The following is a 20,512-nucleotide window of genomic DNA, read 5'->3' on the forward strand; positions in this document are numbered from 1 at the left end:
AAATATGTAATTTTTCCCCTGTGTTTATTATTCACATGCTCAAGTAACACCATCAATTTAGAACACACACACACACACAATTTCAGGTTGTTGGATTTTTTAGCCTACTTTTCAAGATAAAATCCCTCAAAAAGCAGTAGAGATGTGATTAAAGTGTTTGAAACTGAAACTAACTACATCAAAAGTTTTAAAATGTCTATTAATTCTGCATTATTGCACTTACCCGTAATATGTCAGTCTTCAGCTGCAATTCTGTAGGTGGAGCAGAGTGCATCAATCCTAAGAGAGTCCCCATGTCATCATCACCACTTGGTGATAACACCAACTGCTGGATTATCATCAGTGCTTGTTGCCTGCATTGTGGGTATTTTACTATATTATGTACACATCTTGCTCCACCAAATTCCCTGAAGATACCTAGAAGGAAACCAAGTACAAAGGAACAGCTACAGTATCACCAAGTCAGTCTAATCACACTATCTTCTGGATCACACTGGCACAAGTGTCTGTAATGACTGTCAACTCAGAGATGTCAGTAAACATTTAGAATCAGATACAGATGGTCATACTTACTTTGTTCTTTACTAGAACCCTGAGATCCACCAAGAAGTGCCCGGTGCAAAAGGCATTCACTTAAAGAATTCTGAGCCCAGGAATTCATTCTGAGTTTCAAAAATGAACAGCGCTCACAATCCTTCCACACAAAAATCCATTCCTCGTTACCCCAAACTTTCAGCAGTATCACTGGGGGGGGGGGGTCGATTTTTTTGCTGCTATTGTTAAATACTTGGGTATCAGAAATCCTTACTGATCCACTGCAAATCACCCAGAGATCTATCAATAGATCCAGATCTATCTTCTGCCCACCCTGCACTAGATACAATATATGCCTTGCCTTATGTGTCAGGCCAATGACATGTTAGGACACCCCATGGTTGTCATGGTAGCCATGAAGTCCCACACCAGCCCCAACAAGGCAGCACGAATGTTGAGGCCCTGCAGAACCACCATCCTGAGAGCCCCCAATACCAAACCCGAGACTACTTCTGCAATCTCAGGTAGAGAGACTGTTGGGCAATGGGGCAGGTAGTACAATACCAGAATGTCCAAGCTGTCCCTAAGGATGAACACTACATATAGACACTCAAAATCCACACCTGACTGAACAGCTTTCCTGACGAGGGAGATGAAATCCCTAAACCATGGCAGCCATGCCCCTCCCTGACCCTCAAGACTATGTTGGTGGTGCACTGTGCCCAGGGAGACACAACTCAGAGAGATCTATTCCCCCCAGTTCATCCATCCAGGTCTCAGTAATACACATCAGGTTGGCTCCTTCATCCATGATAGAGCCATGGACAATATCTTATTATAGATCAAGATGGCATTAAAATGGAACACTGATCATGTACTGGTGTGATGGAGGCAAACAACAACAGGAGTTGCTGCTCCTGTAATCTCTGGGGTGAAAGAAGCTTCTATTAACCTGAAAGCAAGGATAACTACATCTAGATTGTCTTTTATTCTCCTTTTGTAAGGAGGGTATAGTGTTGTCCTTAGTCTCTACAAACACATCTTTGAGAGCTTCCTCTCCAAACTGGGTGCCCTTGAAGGAAACTGAGGCTAGATCAGAATGGGAGGATGCATTCACATTCTGCCTGACCCAAATAGATTGCCTAGATAATGTACGGCCACTATTGCTCTCGTTGAGAACTGGGCAGAGTACAGAGTGGTGTCATCAACAAAAATATACATTTTGGCTAGTTTAAGGAGGGCCCTATGTTTTGAATAAAGTCTCCTCCCAAAACAGGGAAGCCCTGGCAAATGCTGATGAGGTAGAAGAGGCTCTGATGGCTTTCCTGAGAGTTAAATCAGAGTGCTTTTGAGTGGGGTGTTGCCATCCTTAGGAATGATGGTTTCCTGACAACAAGACTGCCAGAGGGGCATCCACAAGGGGAATCTTCAGGTCCTCCATCAATGTTCAGGTACAGCAACAGAATCTCTGGGTAACATTGGTGGCTTTCTTGCTCTGAAGACATATGGCCCAGATTTAACTATTTAGTCAAAGAATGAAGGAAAAGACATTACTTTGTTAGAGGCTTTAGACTCAGGAAAAGAGAGGCACTTATAGATGTTGGCTGCGCAGATTCCTGTGGAGTTGTTGGTTGCAGACCTAAAGAGGACATTACTTTAGATGGTAAAGACCCTCTAGAAGGTATGATAAATCTACACTGAAAGTTAGAATATTTGGAAAAAGAGGAGTTAAGGCAAATGAGATCTGTCCTGGGCAAAAAGCAGGCACAGTACTGGAAGGAGTCTCTCAGCATCAAGCCTGGTATTGCAAACTAAGTCACATGACCAATGCCATATGGGCATGGGCAGTAGTGGTCCAACCTATATTGGATGCTTCCTTCACACCAAACAGAGAAAGCAGCATAAGGCCTACAGTTAAGTTGACGGAACAACCGAAGTCCTCTTGAACAAGGAGAGGACCAGAAGAGAGAAGGGCTCATCTCAGCACCCTTCCCCTCACCTGGCATGTCCATCCCCCAATGCCATACCTTCCTCTGCCCATCACAATAATACAGGCACCCTCCCTGACCACAAACCACAACTGCCAGGCACATAATTCAGACCACTAACAATATCAAGCCAGAATTTCTTTCATACTTCAACTGTTGGACTAAAGCCAGAGCCTTTTCCTGATCCTTGGAATTGCCTAAAGTGGTACCCTTTTCAGTTATGAGTACTGTGGTCTAACAAAACTTAGTAACAAAACATTACTAAGAGGGACAATTTTCAGCGTGGTCTATAAAATGACTGGCTTCTATGATGAGGCCTAACAAATATCGCATTAACTTCCATGGTTTTCCAGTTAAAGATATATACTATTACTATATAATGTATCCTCCTTTTATTACCACTACTATATTATTTTTGGAATGCCTTTCCTGTTTCTCTCCATCTGTTATGCTCCCCCCAACCCCAAATGGAGACATGTATAGCAGAACAGAGCATCCAAGGTGAAACATTTCATTAATCTAAAATAATTATAATGCAATCTATATTGTAAGGTATAGAAGTGAGCTTGTGAAAGTCAACGTACCATAGCAAAGACCTCACTTCCTATTTCTTTCTCCAGTGGAGGTATAGTCCTATAAGAGGGACTTCATAACCATTCTATAAGGACAGGCCTCAACCTCCTCTCCATTCCTATCACTTTAAAGACATAGTGGCAGAAGTAGCAGTGGCATGCAAGTGCCCACCACTCAACTTGTCCGTCCACTCTCGTTGGGTTAAGAAGAAGGGCACCCTTTAAGCAACGGGGCTGCCAAGCAGTCAGTAGTTTATTTACCAACTAGTAAAACTGTGTTGATTCATAAACCAGCACTGGGGGTTGAAAAGCCAGTAAAGTAAATTTTTTGCCAGTCTCCAAGTTTGACCACCAGTTTCTTCAGGGCTCTATCAACAAAACACCAGATTACACCTTGCTCTGCCCCTGGATCCACCACATTCTATTCCAGCTTCATCGCAGAATTGACAGGTTCTGCCTGTGACATATCTGGTTCTGTCGCAGCACTGCCTGGCCTTTCTCTGCCTCATGGTCTTACCCAGGAGTCCAGTATTTTTATATCAGAATTTGGCAAGCCTATTTAGGCCAGGTGAAACCACAGCAGGCTCACAAACCCTCTGTAAAATATCCCAGTGGGTAAGGCAGCATACACCACAATCCTAGGTAAGAGAAAAGCTAAAGCAGTATTTCATCACTGCTCCAGAATCCCTGCCCGTATCTGCAAATGATAATTATAAGAGCATATCATGGAAGGTGTAAGTTTTCTCCCTGTTGGCAAAACTGGACTAACCTATACCATCATAAGAGGCAAATGTTACCATTCACAGAACGAGACAACTGTTTTAACCTTTGGTAGATTACAGTGATTAGGTGGCACAGGTGAAAATACAGAGTTAATTTCATCACTAGGTCTCTCTAAGATACTGGGACCAGATAAATAATGTTGTAATTTCTACCATTTCCCTCACGTTCGAGCTTCATAGCTGATAGTGGAAGGGTATGGCCGAAGAGCATGGCATACAGTAAGCCATAAAACATTGCAGAGGTTAATAAAAGCTTCTCAAAATAGTTTAATTTTTTTTAATGTATGCATTTTAAAACCGCAAATGTAAATATTTTAATGGGACCATGCTAGAAGTAAGATCATCTTCAGCAATAGCTAGCAATCAATACATTACTAAGGGAAATGATCAAGCAACTCTGACCAAGCAAATTATATAAATTAAGTATTCTGCTATTAATAAATCCTTCTAGCCTCAAAGTCAAAAACCTGCTTGACACAGCACTTCCATATCTCAAGAGATCAGACAAAAACATAAAGACCAACACAGAATTAAGTGCAATTCAAGGGCAAGCATCATCATAAGAGGCATAGCTCCACTCATTTTATCAGTCATTTGCCAATTACCTGCATTTGTGTTCGATCCTTGGAGCAATACTGTCAAGGTCTCCATAACCAGCAAAGCAAGCTGCTTTTGGTCTTCAAATGAGCTGTTGTTTCGTGAGTCCCCTAGAAAACAGTTTTGATAATCAACAATGAAAGAAAATGTTTCTCCCTCCCTCCCTCTTTCACTCACTCACTCACTCACACACATCCAGTCTCATATAATGGTGGCAAATAGTGGGTTAATATTTTGAATATACAACTTCCGATAGAGCTGATCAGAGGCTGCTCCATGATGTGCGAATCCAGACACTATGGGTACATCTTGGGTTAAACAACCCAAAGTTAACCTAACAACTAACCCATAGTGTCCAGGTTCGCACTTCATAGGGCAACCTCCAATCAGAGGTTGCATATTCGGAATGGCAATTGGACATGACGTGCAAACCAGGTCACACTCTCTTTCTGCTCTTACCATCCCTCACACTAATTCTGAGTCATTCACATATTATACATTATACCTGGTGTACAACTGTCATGAAAATAAATGCCAAGTAGTGTCACAAGAGTGGTGCTTTTGAGCACTGAGCAATCTCAACTGTGCAACCCCAGTTTGAAAAATTGTTTTAATCTTGAACACCAGGTACAACCTAGAGGCAGTGCACTTGGTGCATCAATATTTCATATATGTGTATTTTATTTTTAAAGCTAAAAAGATAGGCTAAAAAGTTTTATAAGGAAGTGGTTTTACTCTTGGAAGTAATCCTAATGTCTTTTGGGATTCTGAAGAAAACTAAAATGCCTTTCTAAGTAGAATTTCAATAAAATGGCTTTCGACCTGGGGTGACTGGAAGGATAAGAAGTCTGAAATTACATATATTTTGTGAATAGTAGCATCCTTTTTTTTATAATAATGTAAGGGAGATATGTATTTCCCATTGTACAACAAAAGCACTAGCAGAGATGAGAAGAAGAACCAGATAAAGCAGCATTTAAAAGAAAGGGGGTTATTTACCTTGATCATTCAGGGCCTGTGTAGGATCTTTCAAAAGAGCTGCATACTTATGTAAAAGGTTCACCATCACTTCCAGAAGTCCCACCTCCCTGAATACATCCTTAAAGATATAGTCATGCCGTGTGAATTTAAGTAGAGTCTTCATTGCAATGATGCTACATGGGTAAGAGTTGCAGGATTTTAAGAGGATGCTAACACTAATCAGTTCTTTGCAAGGTATGTAATTCAAGCTAAAGACAACAAATTCAAGCATCTCAAAGTATTTGGCCTGTACTTCTGGAAGCTTGGAAATTTTTTCTGCAAACTGGGACAAAGTATGCTGAGATTCCAGGATGAAATAGTTGGCATTGTCAGCAATGTATATATTTAAGATGGCATCAAGGATAATTTGTGCAAGGTAGCTGGTCTTTGCCTTCAGAAATGCATTCTGTAGGACAGAGAAAGCTTGGATATTCCTCACATTGTGACCTACAACAAACAGAAAGAGGGGGAAATCAGAGAGATCATTGTTCAAGCATACGGGGGAAAGCAAACAATTCGAGTCACGTATTTCTTACCTGGTGCAAATAATTGCATACGAACTGAGCCTGCAGAATAAGGTAGTAGTACAAGCTCACCTTTCTCACAGAACAAAAAAAAAAAGTGTGTGTGAGAGAGAGAGAGAGAGAGAGAAGAATGGGATTAAAAATCCCTTAATAAATAAATAAGTCAATAAGAAAGGCCTCAGGATAGCTGTCCCAACAACTAGTGAGAACAGCAGTTAAGACTGCTTTGATAGTAGCACCATGACCTGGGGGACACATGCTGAAAATGAGAGAGTGACCACACATACTTTTGTTTCAGAATCTTCTGTCTGGCTATGTAGACATAATTTGATATATTGTTGGGTGTTCCCATATCTGAAAGAATTGACTAGTTTTATAAATACCTAAACCACTGCAGGAGGTGGGAGCAAGTGGGTAGGAGGCAACCCCAAGGATAGTTAGGACATGTAAGAGGGCCCCAAGACCGATATAAGGTGAGAGAGATTGTAATGCATTGTTATTATGAAGTATGGCATCCTAGGTATGTTACGGATGGATCATTTCAGTCAACACCATCACCATAGTATTTCATTTTAAATGCCTAAAAATTGAAGCAACAATTCAGAATCAGAGGGTCCCAAAAGTTCAGTTACAGATTGCCTCATGAAGCAAAGGTGAGCATGTGGAAGAGGATCAAGTTGCCCACAGCACTCTATGGACTTGGGCTTTGAGAACGTTCTGAGCCTAAGTCTACATACTTAAGAATCTGAAGACTGAGAACTTCAGCAGTTTCAGATCAAACCACTAATAACTTATCCAGGACTATAAATGTCAAATATTATTATGGATTCTTGAGAGAGAGAGAGAGAGAGAGAGAGAGAGAAAGAGAGAGAGAGAGAGAGAGGAAAGAGTAATCTCACCTTTGCCTGCAGGTTGGGGGACAGCAAATCCAGGCAACAGAAAAGGTGCCCCTGTAGTAACACCAGCTGGTTTTAATTCATTGACACCATATGTTGTTAACGAGGTTATCAGATTAACCAAGTCCTTCAAAGCATCCTTGGATTCTGCCTCTTTTGCTTGTTCTAACCTGCAGGGGGAAAGTACTCATGTGAGTACAAGGCCATTAATTCTTTCAAAACAAAATGTGGAACATCTTTTAAAAAATAATCATAGCTGATGTGAAAAGGTCAGTTTTAATGAACTAGCACTCCAAAGCCAATGGTCAGGGCCCACTGCAGCAGTTATATTCAAACAAGAGTTAAGAACAAGACCATGTGTGCGCTAGACCCTTTTAAGAAGGTCAGCACCACAGTCCCTCCTCAGCAGCCTTGACTGGCTCTGGCTGCATCTGCTGTACCGAGTGATAACTGTCAAATTGTGTAGCTGGCTGAGTTGGCATGGGGGCGACGTGAACAGACCCAACGAGGAGCCATGCACTGCTCCTGTTTAAAGTAACGTCTGCTCCTAAAAGACCATGTCCAACTCAAATTTAAACATATTGTTTTCCATGCAGTTTGGGGTGCTCCACAGTTGCTCTGATGCACACATCAAGTTCCCCCATTCATTTCTGTGTCACAGAAACTCTACAAGTGCACCAACAGCTGCCCCTGTAACGCCAAGGAATGGTGAAAACAACTGTGCATAAAGATGTTCTGGGGTATGAGCCATCAAACATGTATGCAGGGAGCAAATGGATGGACAAAATTGACTTCATCAGTGCAACTGCAGCCACTATTTACTTGTGAACACCATGAAATTACCCTAAGTTAGCTACCTACTTCCACTACAGAGCTGTCTGTCTGGTAATGGGAGAACAGAAGCTCATGGAGAAGCTGCGTCTTATCAGAATTGTCAGGGAATTGGGAGGGGGCATTTAAAAACATCTAGATTAAACATACATTGTGATAAATATGAATTCAGATTAGATATGGTGTGGACCCAGTTTCCAGATTTGTGGAGATGCAGGGCCCAGGGGTTTGGAGCCAGTGTCAAATGCCCGGACTTTAGAACAGGCCAAAATATTCAACAACAATACGTGAGCTTCCTCTGCTCTCCCACACTGGTGGCATTCAAGATGAAGCTGGACAGCCACTTGTCAGGGATGCTTTGACTTGGATTCCTGCAGTGAGCAGGGGGTTGGACTCGATGGTCTTATAGGCCCCTTCCAACCCTACCATTCTATGATTCTATGATAACACTAGGTGCATCATGGAACCAATAGGCCTCCACCTACCCTAAATTAATTGGAAAAAAAGTGTTAATTTGAGGATGGGCAGTGGGCATCTTCTCAATCCTTTTTCAGATTAACTTAGGATAAGATGTGGGTGCAAGGGATGTCATTGCATAAGTAGGTATACACAGTGAATCAAGAGAAGAAGCACCTTTAGGTTCATGAGATTCAGAGTGATAATGAATGGTCCTTAGCTAATATCATTAAAACACACAATATAGGGGGTCATATGGCATTTGAATAGCAATTGTACAGACTTTTACTATGTCATTTATTACTTGGCTCAAACACTTCTTTGCCTGGAGAACTCAACATAGTACTGAAAAGGAGAAGCAACCTATACCCTTTGAGGCAGATTTAAAGGTCAAATCATTATACTCATTTGATCATTCCTTTTAGGCATGATTTTAGTACTTAGAGAGCTTTGCCATCCTTATCTCAGGCATCTATACAACAATTCTGTGAGTTTGGAAGTGACTGTTATCCCTCTATTTCATCAAATACCAAGGAAGCTGTTGGGGTTTTGTGGGGTGCTTGAGGATTCTGCTTTGCATCTGGATCACCAGATAGCAGTGGTAGCCAGGAGTGCCTTTGCCCAGCTGGTGTGCCCATTTCTGAGGAAGTCAAACCTGCCTGCTGTAACACATGCCTTAGTTACATCAAGGTTGGATTACTGCAATGTGTTTTACATGGGCTACTTTTGCAGAATTCTCAGAACCACCATTTGTCTGGAATACTGCATCAAAAATGGTAGGTTTTTGCTGCGGCATTCCAGAATGGTAGCACAAGACCATGTTACACCTATTTCATTTCATTTCTTACATTTCTATACTGCCCAATAGTCGAAGCTCTCTGAGCAGTTTAGAGATTAAAACCTATACTGAAATGTCTGCCAATTTGTTTCTGGGCACAATTCAAAGTGTTGGTGATTACCTTCAAAGCCCTAAATGGCTTGAGTCGTGGATATCCAAGGCATCACCTCTTCCCAGAACAACTTGCTCACTCTCTGAGAACAGAAGGAGAAGCCCCCTCTCTGTGTCCCACCTATTGGGATAGCTATTGGTGACAAGAGATAGGGGCTTCACAGTGGCTGCACCAATAGCATGGAATACTGCTTCTTGCCAGTCAGTGAGGACATTTTTATTGTGGCAAGTTTTTGCCTTGCAAAGTATCTAATGTTTTATTTAAAGCATGTGTTTCATCGGCAGTGTCTCTGCTGTACTTTAATGTACTGTTTTATATGACATTGCAATTTTAAACCACCCTGAGTAGTACACTGGCACTAGAAGGATAGGATAGAAATGTTGATATGAAAATATTCTTGGCAGATGCTGCCAAATATGCAGCACATCCCAATAAGCACAAGCCTGAACTGAGATTAGATCTAGTTCTCCCAAGTCCATAACTCCTTGTGATCTCCACAAAGCTGAAACAACATACCTAAGCAATCCTATACTGGACTCAATATCTTTTCATACAGCTATAAGGTAACCTTGCAGCAGACCTGGAAAACATCAGACTGCCTATCAAGAGGCAACTGAAAAAAATATAATTTAGTACATCTGGTATTCAATTCTATGAGAACATTCATAATCAACAATTAAATCTGAAAATCCTATGTAATTTCAGAGTAATCAATATCGATCGAGTCACAGTTTATGATTAGTGAATTTTTCTGATGCAAGGTGTAGGTGGAGGAACAAACTGTTTGATTCAGCTAGTGGATTAAGGCTAGCATTCTAAAGGAAAATAATAATTCTGACAGCTGAAGCTACTACATCAGACTGATTCTTTCTAGTTATTAGACTATGTAAATGTCCTCACAGAAGAAGTGAACTAAAACCAGCATGCCACCTGAACATACTCTAGGTTTTCCAACCATTTATCAACTTCCAACGCCAGCTTTTTTCAATAATGGGCTCTTTTCAAAAGTAGCTAAAGGACCATTAAGCTTGATGGACAAGGAAAAGCAAGTGCGCACCAATCCTTTTACCATTTCTCCCATTCTTCAGCCCTCATTCCATCATTGAGAACATTGCCTCAGGAAAAGCCAGGAGCAGGACCAGACAACTATCTACATAGCTCTGCACATATACAGATAAATAATTTTTCGTAAAGAGTTATTGTCACTAAACCAGCTAAATGAGGTGGCAAAAAATCTCTATGTCTCTAAAAGTCTGAAAAAGGGACATGACAGTAAGACATACAAACCTCCTGGGGAAAGAAACAACATCACATCAATGAAATAGCAGTTTTTATCATCAACCCAAATCCTAGAAGGTTTTACATGCAACCACAAACCCACAATATTATCCACCAAGTATATCCCATTGTCTCAGGCAACACTGCAGCTATTGAAAAGATCTCTTTGTATATTCACTTGCATTTCCAAAATGTGGTACCAGCATATCGAAGACACCAACTAAATTAGCTACTAGAGTAACAAGACCCAATTAAAAATCCTAAACTGAAGTAGAGTTTCACTTTGTGGGATATTACTCTTGTGTTCAGGGACACCCTGTCCATATAGGCGAACTCAGCAGACTCCCCTAGGGCACCAAGTTAAGTGGGGTGACAAATTCAAGGGAAAAATACAAATGAAAAAAACAAAACAAAACAAATAACAAAGATGTCATTATTTCAGTTCCTGTGCACATACAGAGGGAATATGACCTAGGCTGTGGAGGTGAGTGAGGGACCAACTGGGGATGGGCTAAGTCAGCCTGCCTGCCTTTGGGACCCAGTCTTCCCTAAGGCAATGCAGGATATATCCTCCTGCACCACTGCTGCTCTCAGCTGGAGGCAGGGAGCAAGAGGCTCCCCTGAGAGCAGCCACTTCCTTTGCCCTCAGAGGGGTGAATCTAGGGGCTGGCGGAGCCTTGTTGGCCATGTCCCCCCAAGGATTCAACTGGGACCCTTCTTCCAGAGACCTCCCTTGAGTGTTGTGGATGGGACTCCTGCTACTTCACAGAGTGGATGGCTGTGCTCATCTCCTTTCTTGTTTTTATCAGACCCTCTGTGCTGATACAGTGCTTAGTAAAAACCCCACACACATTTTGGGCGCACTTTATTATAAATGATAGTGGGGGGGAGATGCCTCTTCATTAAATGGAAAATAGTGGCAAAATGTTTCCCAGTTAACAAAAACCTCAGCCTAGATCTGCCCTTGGGGTTTAGGCGCCAACTGCATGGCTCCCCTAGGGTGCCAGTTGCTGGCAGCTAGTCTAGGCCCGCCCCTGGTTGTGTTACAATTTAAAAGAAGGTTCAATTTTTCTGCTGCAGTTTCAAACTCTATACAAATTCATGTACAGACAGATGGTGCTAAGAGATGGGAAATACCACAGAGGAAGCAATCCTATGGCCGCTAGACAGCGACTAGATGGCCATAGGATATCTTGTTTTCTGGGAACTGACTTCGGAGCCTGCGCCGGTTCCCGGACAACTGACCTCCCCCCACTTCCGTGCTGCCTCGCAGGCAGCGTGGAACAGCCCCATCCTCTGCACTCACAAGAGGAGCATGGAGTGGCCAAAAGGGGACATGTCTGGGGGCGTTCCGGGGAGGGGAGAGCGGAAATGCCTGTACGACACATCCAATGTGTCCTCCTCCCCAGCTCCATCCTCCCGCAGCTAGACAGCCGCAATTGGCTGTCTAGCTGCAAATGCAGGGCAGGAGAAGCACGGAGGGAACGATCCCCTCCATGCTTCTCCTGCCCTGTATTGGACAGGTAGTCGCCTATCTTGATAGGATTGTGCCCTTAAACAAGAAAATAAGATTTCCAAACATGGTTTACATACCTGAGTAAGAGATCAGAGAGAAAGCTGTATCCTTGCCATATCCTAAAATCATCTAACAGTGTTTGAGAAACATCGCTGGAATCTTTGAGGAAACAAGAAAGGCCAGCAAACATCTCGACTATTTCTAAGGGAGAAAGGTCATCCGATTGCTGCATGTTCTGAACACATGTTGACAAGCATTCTTTTTCTGTAAAGGTAATATTAAAAAAACAGCATTTTCAAATTATACATAAAATGCCAAATGCAGTGGTGCAGTGGACTCACTAGTCCACAATCATGTTAATATTCAAGGACTTATCATGCAATTTACATATTATTCTTGAAAGTTTTTTAAATAAATAATTTATAATGAATAAAGTAAGTATACTGACCTTAGGGTTACTTCACACATTATACGAAGAGAAAAGTAGATGCTAAAAACACCCTATTTCCACATTTTAAAATTCCAGGTAACACACAAAATGGGAACTTGGATATCCTATCTGCACCAGTTCCACGCACATTTGTTACTTGCACAATATACCTGAGGCATATGTGTAACTTCCCCATCACACATCACCCAGTATCACACATCACTAGTTCATCTGCTTCTTGAACTTTTCAAAATGTGCAAAATAGCTTTCAAGGAAGAATTTCCATCACATTTTTAAAGACAGCACACATCCTTCTTTATGCCTTTGTAGAAGTCCTACATGTCTGATTATGCCCCCACTCCTAATGTGAAAGCTGACAAGGCTAACTACATAAAACATTTATGTTGGATCTGAGTGTGGAAGACCCAGGTCCCAATCTCCATTAAGCTGTGAAGCTCATTACCCTTGGGCAAGTCACTGACCTGGTACGAACATAACGCTAACCAGATGTGCAATGTGTGGCTCTCCAGATGTTTTGGCCTACAACTCCCATCATCCCTAGCCAGCATAGTCAATGGTGAGGCATGTTGGGAGTTGTAGGCCAAAACATATGGAGGACCACAAATTGCCTACCTCTCTCCTAACCCATGGTTTAATTAACCCATGGTTTGTTGCCCTACCCAGGGTTTGCCTGGCAGATGATTGAACAAACCATGATTTGTCTTCTCATTCTCTGGGTTGTTTGTTTCTCTCCTCCTTCACCCATTCCCTCCCTGTATCCAAAATGCCTTTGCAGTGCTGTAGTACTAAGATGTAGAGCAAATGGGTTTTTTTTAAAACCACTGTTGCCCACTGTTTCTGTTGCCTGGTGAAACAAGCCATGAACAACTGACAGTTCTGGGTTTACACATAACGACAACCCATTGTTTAAGCAACCCACAGTTCACAACCCAACAACAAAACAAGAATCCTTTTTCTGGGATGTTTGTGGTCAACAAACCATTGTTTGTTAGCGCAGCTGAGTTCGCACAACACGACAACCCAGAATTCAACAGATGTATCATGGGTTAGCATTATGTGCTAACCCAGCCTGACCTGGTACTCACATCAAGGCAGCAAGCTGTGGGTTAATTAATCCACAATTTGCCAGGAGGCGCGCCATATGTAAACTGCTTCCACTTTCTGTAAAGAACCTTCAATTGCACCAATGAGAGATCGTGAGTGTCACATGCATGAACCTGGACTACTGGGTTATTTAGGAGTTAAACATCCCCGTAATTAACCCAATGACAAACTATGGATTAACCACTGGGTTGTTTAGCCCCTAAGCAACCCAGCTGTCTGGGTTCGCACGTCATGCTCATAACCTCCAATTTGATTGAAGCAGCTCACGCACAGCATGTGTCCCAGCAAATCATGGGTTAATTAATGAACCCATAATTTGCTACCATGACATGAGAACCAGGTCCTGTTTCCCAATACAGCCTCCCTCAAGGAACTGTAAGGACTGTCATCTATATACCACAGAAATGTTAAATAATGATAAGACATGCTGAAAAAGAAAGCTTCCAAGCACTCTGTTCAGCATTTTGAAACATCACACAAACCCCAGGCATGCTTTGCTTAAGCACAAGCACTGGTGGCCAGAAATGCTGGCCTAAAAAGTAAAGATGTAATCCAGCCTTCCCTAACCTGGTGCCCTCCAGATGATTTGGACTACAACTCCCAGGATTCTGGACCACTGGCCATGCTGGCTGGGGCTCATGGGAGTTGAAGTCCAAAACACCTGGAGAGCACCTGATTGGAGAAACCTCATGTAGCCTAATTCACCCATGAGGCTCCCTAGTACTACTGCTCCCAGAGTATCAAAGAAGCAGACTATATATATAAAAAATCAACCATGCTACATAATGTTTGATTTGGGCCTTAATAATCACAACAATTCTATACAGACTCAAAACAAATAAATACCAGAATGGACTTAGCATGAATGTAATTTGTTCTTTAGTTATTTTTGTTTCAGATTCTATTACTTACTAGAAAGAAATCTGTTGTGTCTGCAAATGATAAATAATTGGAGAGTTTGGGTTTGGGAAAGCAAAAAACAGAGGTTGATCTGAACAACTTATTTGCAGGAAGTGCACAAAAATAAGTAGGGTATCATGTTTCCATGTTACATAATAATTCCTGGAGTTTATTTCAAAGAGAAAAAGTAGATATAGTCTACTTTTTGCAATGCTGAATATTTGCTTTGGATAGTTGCTCCACTATTAATCTACAAGCAACAGTATTAATCTACAAGCAACATTCTCACTGATCATGTACAGTATACTCAAGAATCATACAGCATATAGCATTGGTTTAATTTCCTTCCATCTGCTACAAATTTCTAGGGAAGAGACAAGCAGCAGTAAACAGAAGCAACTAGCTAAGCTGCCTCCACAAGGAGCTAATGCTACATTAAACATAAATGAGAAACAGGAACTACTCTTGGGAGCTTGCAACATCAGCAGAAGTTGCAAAACCACAATCATTCACGTGAGAAACAACTGTTCATAGAGCTTACTGGAAGTTGGAATTTTGGGGCCCTGCTGAGGTACAAAAACTAGCTTTTTCTCCTACTGTCTCTTTTATGACATCATCATCATCATTAGTTTACAGCAGGCCTGTCAAATTCATGGTTGTACACACCATGCAGCCATATACTGTGACTTGATAGCACACCATTCATTTTTGTCACCCTAGTCAGGCAACAGAAATAGGAGGGCTTATGAAGCACCTGGCGAATAGCAACAAACATCTAGCATGGCTGAGGGAACAGCAGGTTTGACCAGCCCAATTCAGAATTATATTCCGTCCTATAGCCACACCCTCACTGGGCTCAGAATAGGCAACCTGCTCCTCCCCATGTGTTATATCCACATGACGTAACACACTGATATTCCTATTCTACAAATCAGAACTGAAAATGGGGGATGATGACTAGCACATGGCCACTCACATGAACCCTACTCCTGAAATGAAATTTCAGAAAGTTAAAAACAAACAGGATTTCAGAACTTGAACTCAGATTTCAAACTTCTATGAAAAGTAAATGCTTTAGACTGGGGTAGCCTACCTGGTGACCTCCAGTTATTTTGGACTATCACTCCCACAATCCTTTACCATTCACATGCTGGTTAGGACTGATGGAAGTTGTAGTCTGAAACATCAGGAGGGCACCAAGTGCCTACCCTTGCTTTAGACTGCTGGGTGATCTCTTGGTTGTTTGGTTTTTGTCACATTTCAGGTGTGAAATGCCATAAGCTATCCATTATGAAATGCAGCCAAATACTAAATACTATTTTCTGACAAATACCAAATACCAAAATCAGGTATCACCAGATGTTGAATGCCAACAAGAAATAATGGACATTCAAATATTTGATGAATAGATGACATCTGATTTCACAGAGAATAATCTTGAGAATTTGTGGGACAAATATGTTCCAGCTCAGTGAACTGGGATTTGAAACTAGGTCTCAGTCCAACATGTTACCAACAAGATGGAAATCTCTCTCTCTCTCTCTCTTTCTCTTTCCACCCCCTCCGTCTCTATCTGTGTTAGAAACATATGCAATCTCATCCTTATTTGTATACTGCTTAACAAAAAATAATGCGATTTCAATGCAAAAATATTCCACTAACTATATGAAAGGTATACCAACCATGAATGTATTTCACTACATTGACGCTAAGGCCATGACGTGATATGGTCATTAGTACTTCTCCTGCACTCTTCCTCCAAGGCAGGTTATAGGGAGGGCACCATGAGGTTATTGCACTGAACAGAAGCTGGAGATCATCCTTCTGAGCAAGCTCTTCCGCCGGGGATACAAAGCTGCACAGTTTCACTAAGATCTGAAAGAAAAGGCCACTGAATTCACAAAAAAGTCTGAAGCTCATACAAATCACTATCATAAGCATTCTGTGTATTGGGATTAATATTTAAACTCGGAACAGAATACGCAACTGTAAGCAATTCCTTGGAATCAGCTCAGTTCAGCTATATAAGAAAGTATAGTATTATATTTGATATTCTATACTGAGTATAGAAAATCTCCAAAGACCACCATGCAATTATGGAAGTTTCTACAATCAGTAACTAGCTTGTCTTGGGGTAGGAGATATACTGTAGACAGTTGGTATAGTCAAAAATATTCTCAAAGCCCCTTTCTTTCCAACCCATTCTTTTAGCAAAGACAACTGCATTTGAAATGTTTTACTGTGGCCAGAATTCATTTACCTGTACAAACACTTTCTGCAATACCGCTCTACGCTCTGCTAGAGGCAACTCATTCTGGGCTCCTCCAGCCACCTCAGGCACATGTGGAAGGTCAAAAAACAGATAGAGACATTTCACAAGCGTGGAAGGCACTGACATAGTCGTCATGCAGTCCACTGTTTTCTGCAGGGGGGAAAGTGAAGAGAAAAGGCAATGTTACACTGCTAACAGAACGCAATTTGTTCTGAATTCAACCGACTCTGTTAGAAATTATTTAACTGCATAACTTCTAGAACCTTTATGTGAATTTCACAAATAGTATTCTCAAAACCAGTTACTCTGAAAATTAAAAAAAAAATCATTCTAATTATCTAGAAAAGTAACTGTTTTATCATCATTCACAAACTGTGTGCTCATTAGCATCAGGTGAGCACCAACATAATTGCATCAAAACGAACATAAATTGTGCCCCTGAAGCATTACTGCTGAACACTCAGAAGCCCTCCAGGGGGTTCTCCAAGCATTCAGCTATAATGCTTCAAGGGCTCAATGGCTGGCCAGCCCTCCCTGCCAGCCCCCCCCCTTTTTCCCCAAGGAAAAATAAAGTGTCCACAGAAAAGGATGTAGCAGCAGTGGAGGGCTCTGGCAAAGATGGGAGAAGCCTGGCCTCCCATTGGCTGGAGCAGAACATGCTCAAAGCATTATTTTCCACTGGAGCAGAAGCCCACTGAACTCCTCCCATCTTTGCTGGAGACCTCTGCTATTTGCTACCCATCTCCTTTCCCCAAGATGAGGTCTCCCCTCCTTCAGGGAGTAGGAAGGTGGAGAGTGAGCTAAATCAAGGTAGGGGTCTGCCTGAGTAAGCTGTGCCTGCCAAGTTTCTGCCTGCTGTAACTGAGGAAGGGAGAAAGAACATAATTCAGCGCTCTTGCTTCGAATTCTCATCCCATCTCTAGAGTTTGCCGTTGTTGTTGTTGCTACTGTTATTGTTTATTACACTTTTTAGACACCTTTCTCAAAAAGAGAACCCCCTCAAGCTAACTTAAACCAAAATTAAAACATACAAAATTTAGAACAGCTAAAACAATTATCCATATCATACTAAAATATAACCACCCCATAAAACAACTATGTGACAAGTATAGTCAATTAAACAGCGTAACTCAAGTGATGTATTAAAACAGCCCATCACATGTCATCAAATGCCTACAAATAGAGGGAAGTCTTGACCCAGCACCAGATGGGCCCATTTCCATGTAGTGATGGCAAAACATCAGTTAATTGTGGGTTAACTGTACAAGCTGCTTCTACTTTGCATAATCAACCTCCGATCAGCCCAATCATTAGTTGTCATGTGACATGCGAATACAGATACTTTGGGTTGTTTATGAGTTGAACAACCAAAAGTTAAACTAAGAACTAATTGTAGGTTAACTCTGGGTTGTTTAACCCATGAACAAACCAACTTTCCCAGGCTTTCACATAACACAACAACCTACAACTGGGCCAAAAGAAAGTTGATTACACAAAGCGGAAACGACTTGCAGGAGGCATATGACCCAGCAAATCGTAGCTTAATTAACCCATGATTTGCCACTGTTATGTGTGAACAGGAACAATGAGGATGCCAGGCAGGCCTCACTGGGAGGGGCCACCACTGGAAAGGCCCTCTCCAACAGAATCCAATCTCCTCCTGCCCTTTTATTTTACAAATTACACAGGATCCAGCATCTTTGGCCCTGCAACACTGCATTAGAAATTTCACGCCATGATAAATTAGTCTCTCTCAGTTTAACTTTAAAGACTGCATGCCTCCCAGGCATGCCTCCCTCAACCTGATCTTTGAATCTTCCTTGCCCTCTCCTACCCAATCTCATTCCAAGTCCTTCAATTTCTCCACTTCTATATCTCCAAGTTTCCCCCACCTCTCTCTTTGTATCTACAAGCTCAACCCACATCCATGCTCTCTCATCTCTCATCTCTCATCTAGAATACTGAAACTTTTCTTTGCTGATCTATACTGTGCCATCTCTTTATTCCTGAGGAAAATTCATAATGCCTTCACCAAAGTTGTCTTCTTCTCCCTGCATACTTTTGAGTATCTGCATGAATTATTGGTCATTTTTCACAATGTCTTCAACATCCCAGTTTAGTGAAGGATTCCAAACTCTGACGCTAGCTTTTTGCTCATACATCATTTACCTCCACAAACTATCCATTCAAGCTAATCTAATATCACATCCCCTTTGTTCTCTTCTCCAAACTTCCACCTTCAGATATGCTGAAGCCCTAGTTTCAGGCACAAGAGCTCTAACATGCTATGGAGGAAGCAGTTCCATGTGTGCATTGTTTATACACACACACACACACACACACCTGCTTCCTAAAATTAATGGTGTAGCCCAACACCAAGTGCTATGTGTGCACACGGAAACACATATGACTCTAGATCAGGACATAAGCCTTTAACAGTCTCTGCCCTATGTCAATGGTGCTTTCGTCCTCCAAAATCCTCTTCAACACACTCCTTTTCCACAAATCCTTTCCCACATTGTCACAACCTTATCTTTTTCCAGCCTCTATCCTCACTTTTCTATCACAGGCTATCTTATAACCTTACCTTATTCCTGTTCATCTTACAGAGTTTGTAAGCCACCTAGACAGGGTTCATATAACAGCTCTGTTCTCTACAGAACGTAGTACTCCCTAGAAAATGTTAAACTGTAACAGAGCATAGAAAGGCAGCAACAGAACAGGGAAATCAGGAACACTAACTCTAATTAGGATAGCTAGCTATATAAAACTTGGCAATTCCTAGCATTTAGAGTTTACACTTACTTTAAAGATGGAATAAGGCATATTAGCAATTCTAATAAGGACTAGGAGTTCTAACATCCTTGGTAGAAGGCTATATGTAAGGTATCACTGCCAAAGTGCTTTCAGTGAAAAAGGAGCTGCTTTATTAACTAGTTTTGTGAGGACATTTCATGCATAAAGAGCAGTACAGAGAAAAGTATGAATGCATGTCTGGAAGATATAGATAAAGCAAAAGTGAAGGCTAGGATTATCAGAGTGGAAGGAAAGATATGAAATAAATTCATGGGTCTTAAGGAATAGCATGTAATCAGCAATATGTTGTCCTATGCCAATAACTCTGATGCAGATGGCCAAAGCAGCTGCCTTTTCCAGAGGTTCATTATTCCAGCCATGGTTGCCTTTTGCTGAAATAGCTTTCTTCAGCTATGTACTGATTGTAATATTATTTGCTTTTCAAGATGCCCCATTTAGGTTACATAGATGGGCATTTGGAGGGGAATTTTCTGCATTTCTCCCCTCCCTCCCAACCATGTGTAACACACATTTAGTTATGCCCCAGCAAGGGGGGGGGGGCTCTGTTAAGCTTTCCTATTTAAAGGTTAAGCATCCATAAGATAGGAAATGCATACAAATATTTCACTACCAAGGACACTTCAGTGATACAGAGATGCCTAACAGTATTCCATAAAGTCAACTTTTTCAACTTAAGGTTTCATTCATGCCTGCCTAGGAACAGGGCAAACATGTATAGTTGTCTTTCTTGTGTTAAAAAGGCCATATATACAATAAACAATACAACATCTTAAAAGGTATGACAGGTAGACACTGCTCAGTGCCAGATGCTGTTCCTGAAGAACTAACCTGTCCAGATGAAGCTAGCAGGTTAATTGTGGTAAGCAACATCCAACCTCTACTGGCTTCTTCGCTCTGATTGATCTCCAGGAACTGGACTATGGCACGACTTGCAGCCTCTAAAGTTAAAAAAAAAAAAAAAGCAGAAGGCAAATGGACACAAAATAAAAATAGGTTCTATTTATATTAAATATGCTGAAATGAT

The 20,512-nt window shown here is 41.5% G+C and overlaps 1 protein-coding gene across 5 annotated transcripts in view; it reads right to left on the bottom strand.

Moving 5' to 3' along the window:
- The window catches only part of WDFY3 (WD repeat and FYVE domain containing 3), a 213,466-nt gene that overhangs the window by 113,203 nt on the left and 79,751 nt on the right, over nucleotides 1-20,512 (bottom strand). For all 5 annotated transcript variants that reach the window (XM_084855546.1, XM_084855544.1, XM_084855549.1 and 2 more), the window contains 8 exons: nucleotides 20,317-20,426; nucleotides 16,660-16,821; nucleotides 16,082-16,274; nucleotides 12,022-12,208; nucleotides 6,917-7,083; nucleotides 5,473-5,940; nucleotides 4,482-4,583; nucleotides 224-417 (listed from right to left, as the gene is read on the bottom strand). In XM_084855546.1, coding sequence (XP_084711672.1) covers nucleotides 224-417; nucleotides 4,482-4,583; nucleotides 5,473-5,940; nucleotides 6,917-7,083; nucleotides 12,022-12,208; nucleotides 16,082-16,274; nucleotides 16,660-16,821; nucleotides 20,317-20,426 — 1,583 coding nt within the window. The remainder of the gene's footprint in view (nucleotides 1-223; nucleotides 418-4,481; nucleotides 4,584-5,472; nucleotides 5,941-6,916; nucleotides 7,084-12,021; nucleotides 12,209-16,081; nucleotides 16,275-16,659; nucleotides 16,822-20,316; nucleotides 20,427-20,512) is intronic.

The sequence above is a fragment of the Heloderma suspectum genome, chromosome 5, assembly GCF_057233095.1.
Source record: "Heloderma suspectum isolate Gila_16-S chromosome 5, 16-S_ref, whole genome shotgun sequence".
Lineage (NCBI taxonomy): Eukaryota > Metazoa > Chordata > Lepidosauria > Squamata > Helodermatidae > Heloderma > Heloderma suspectum.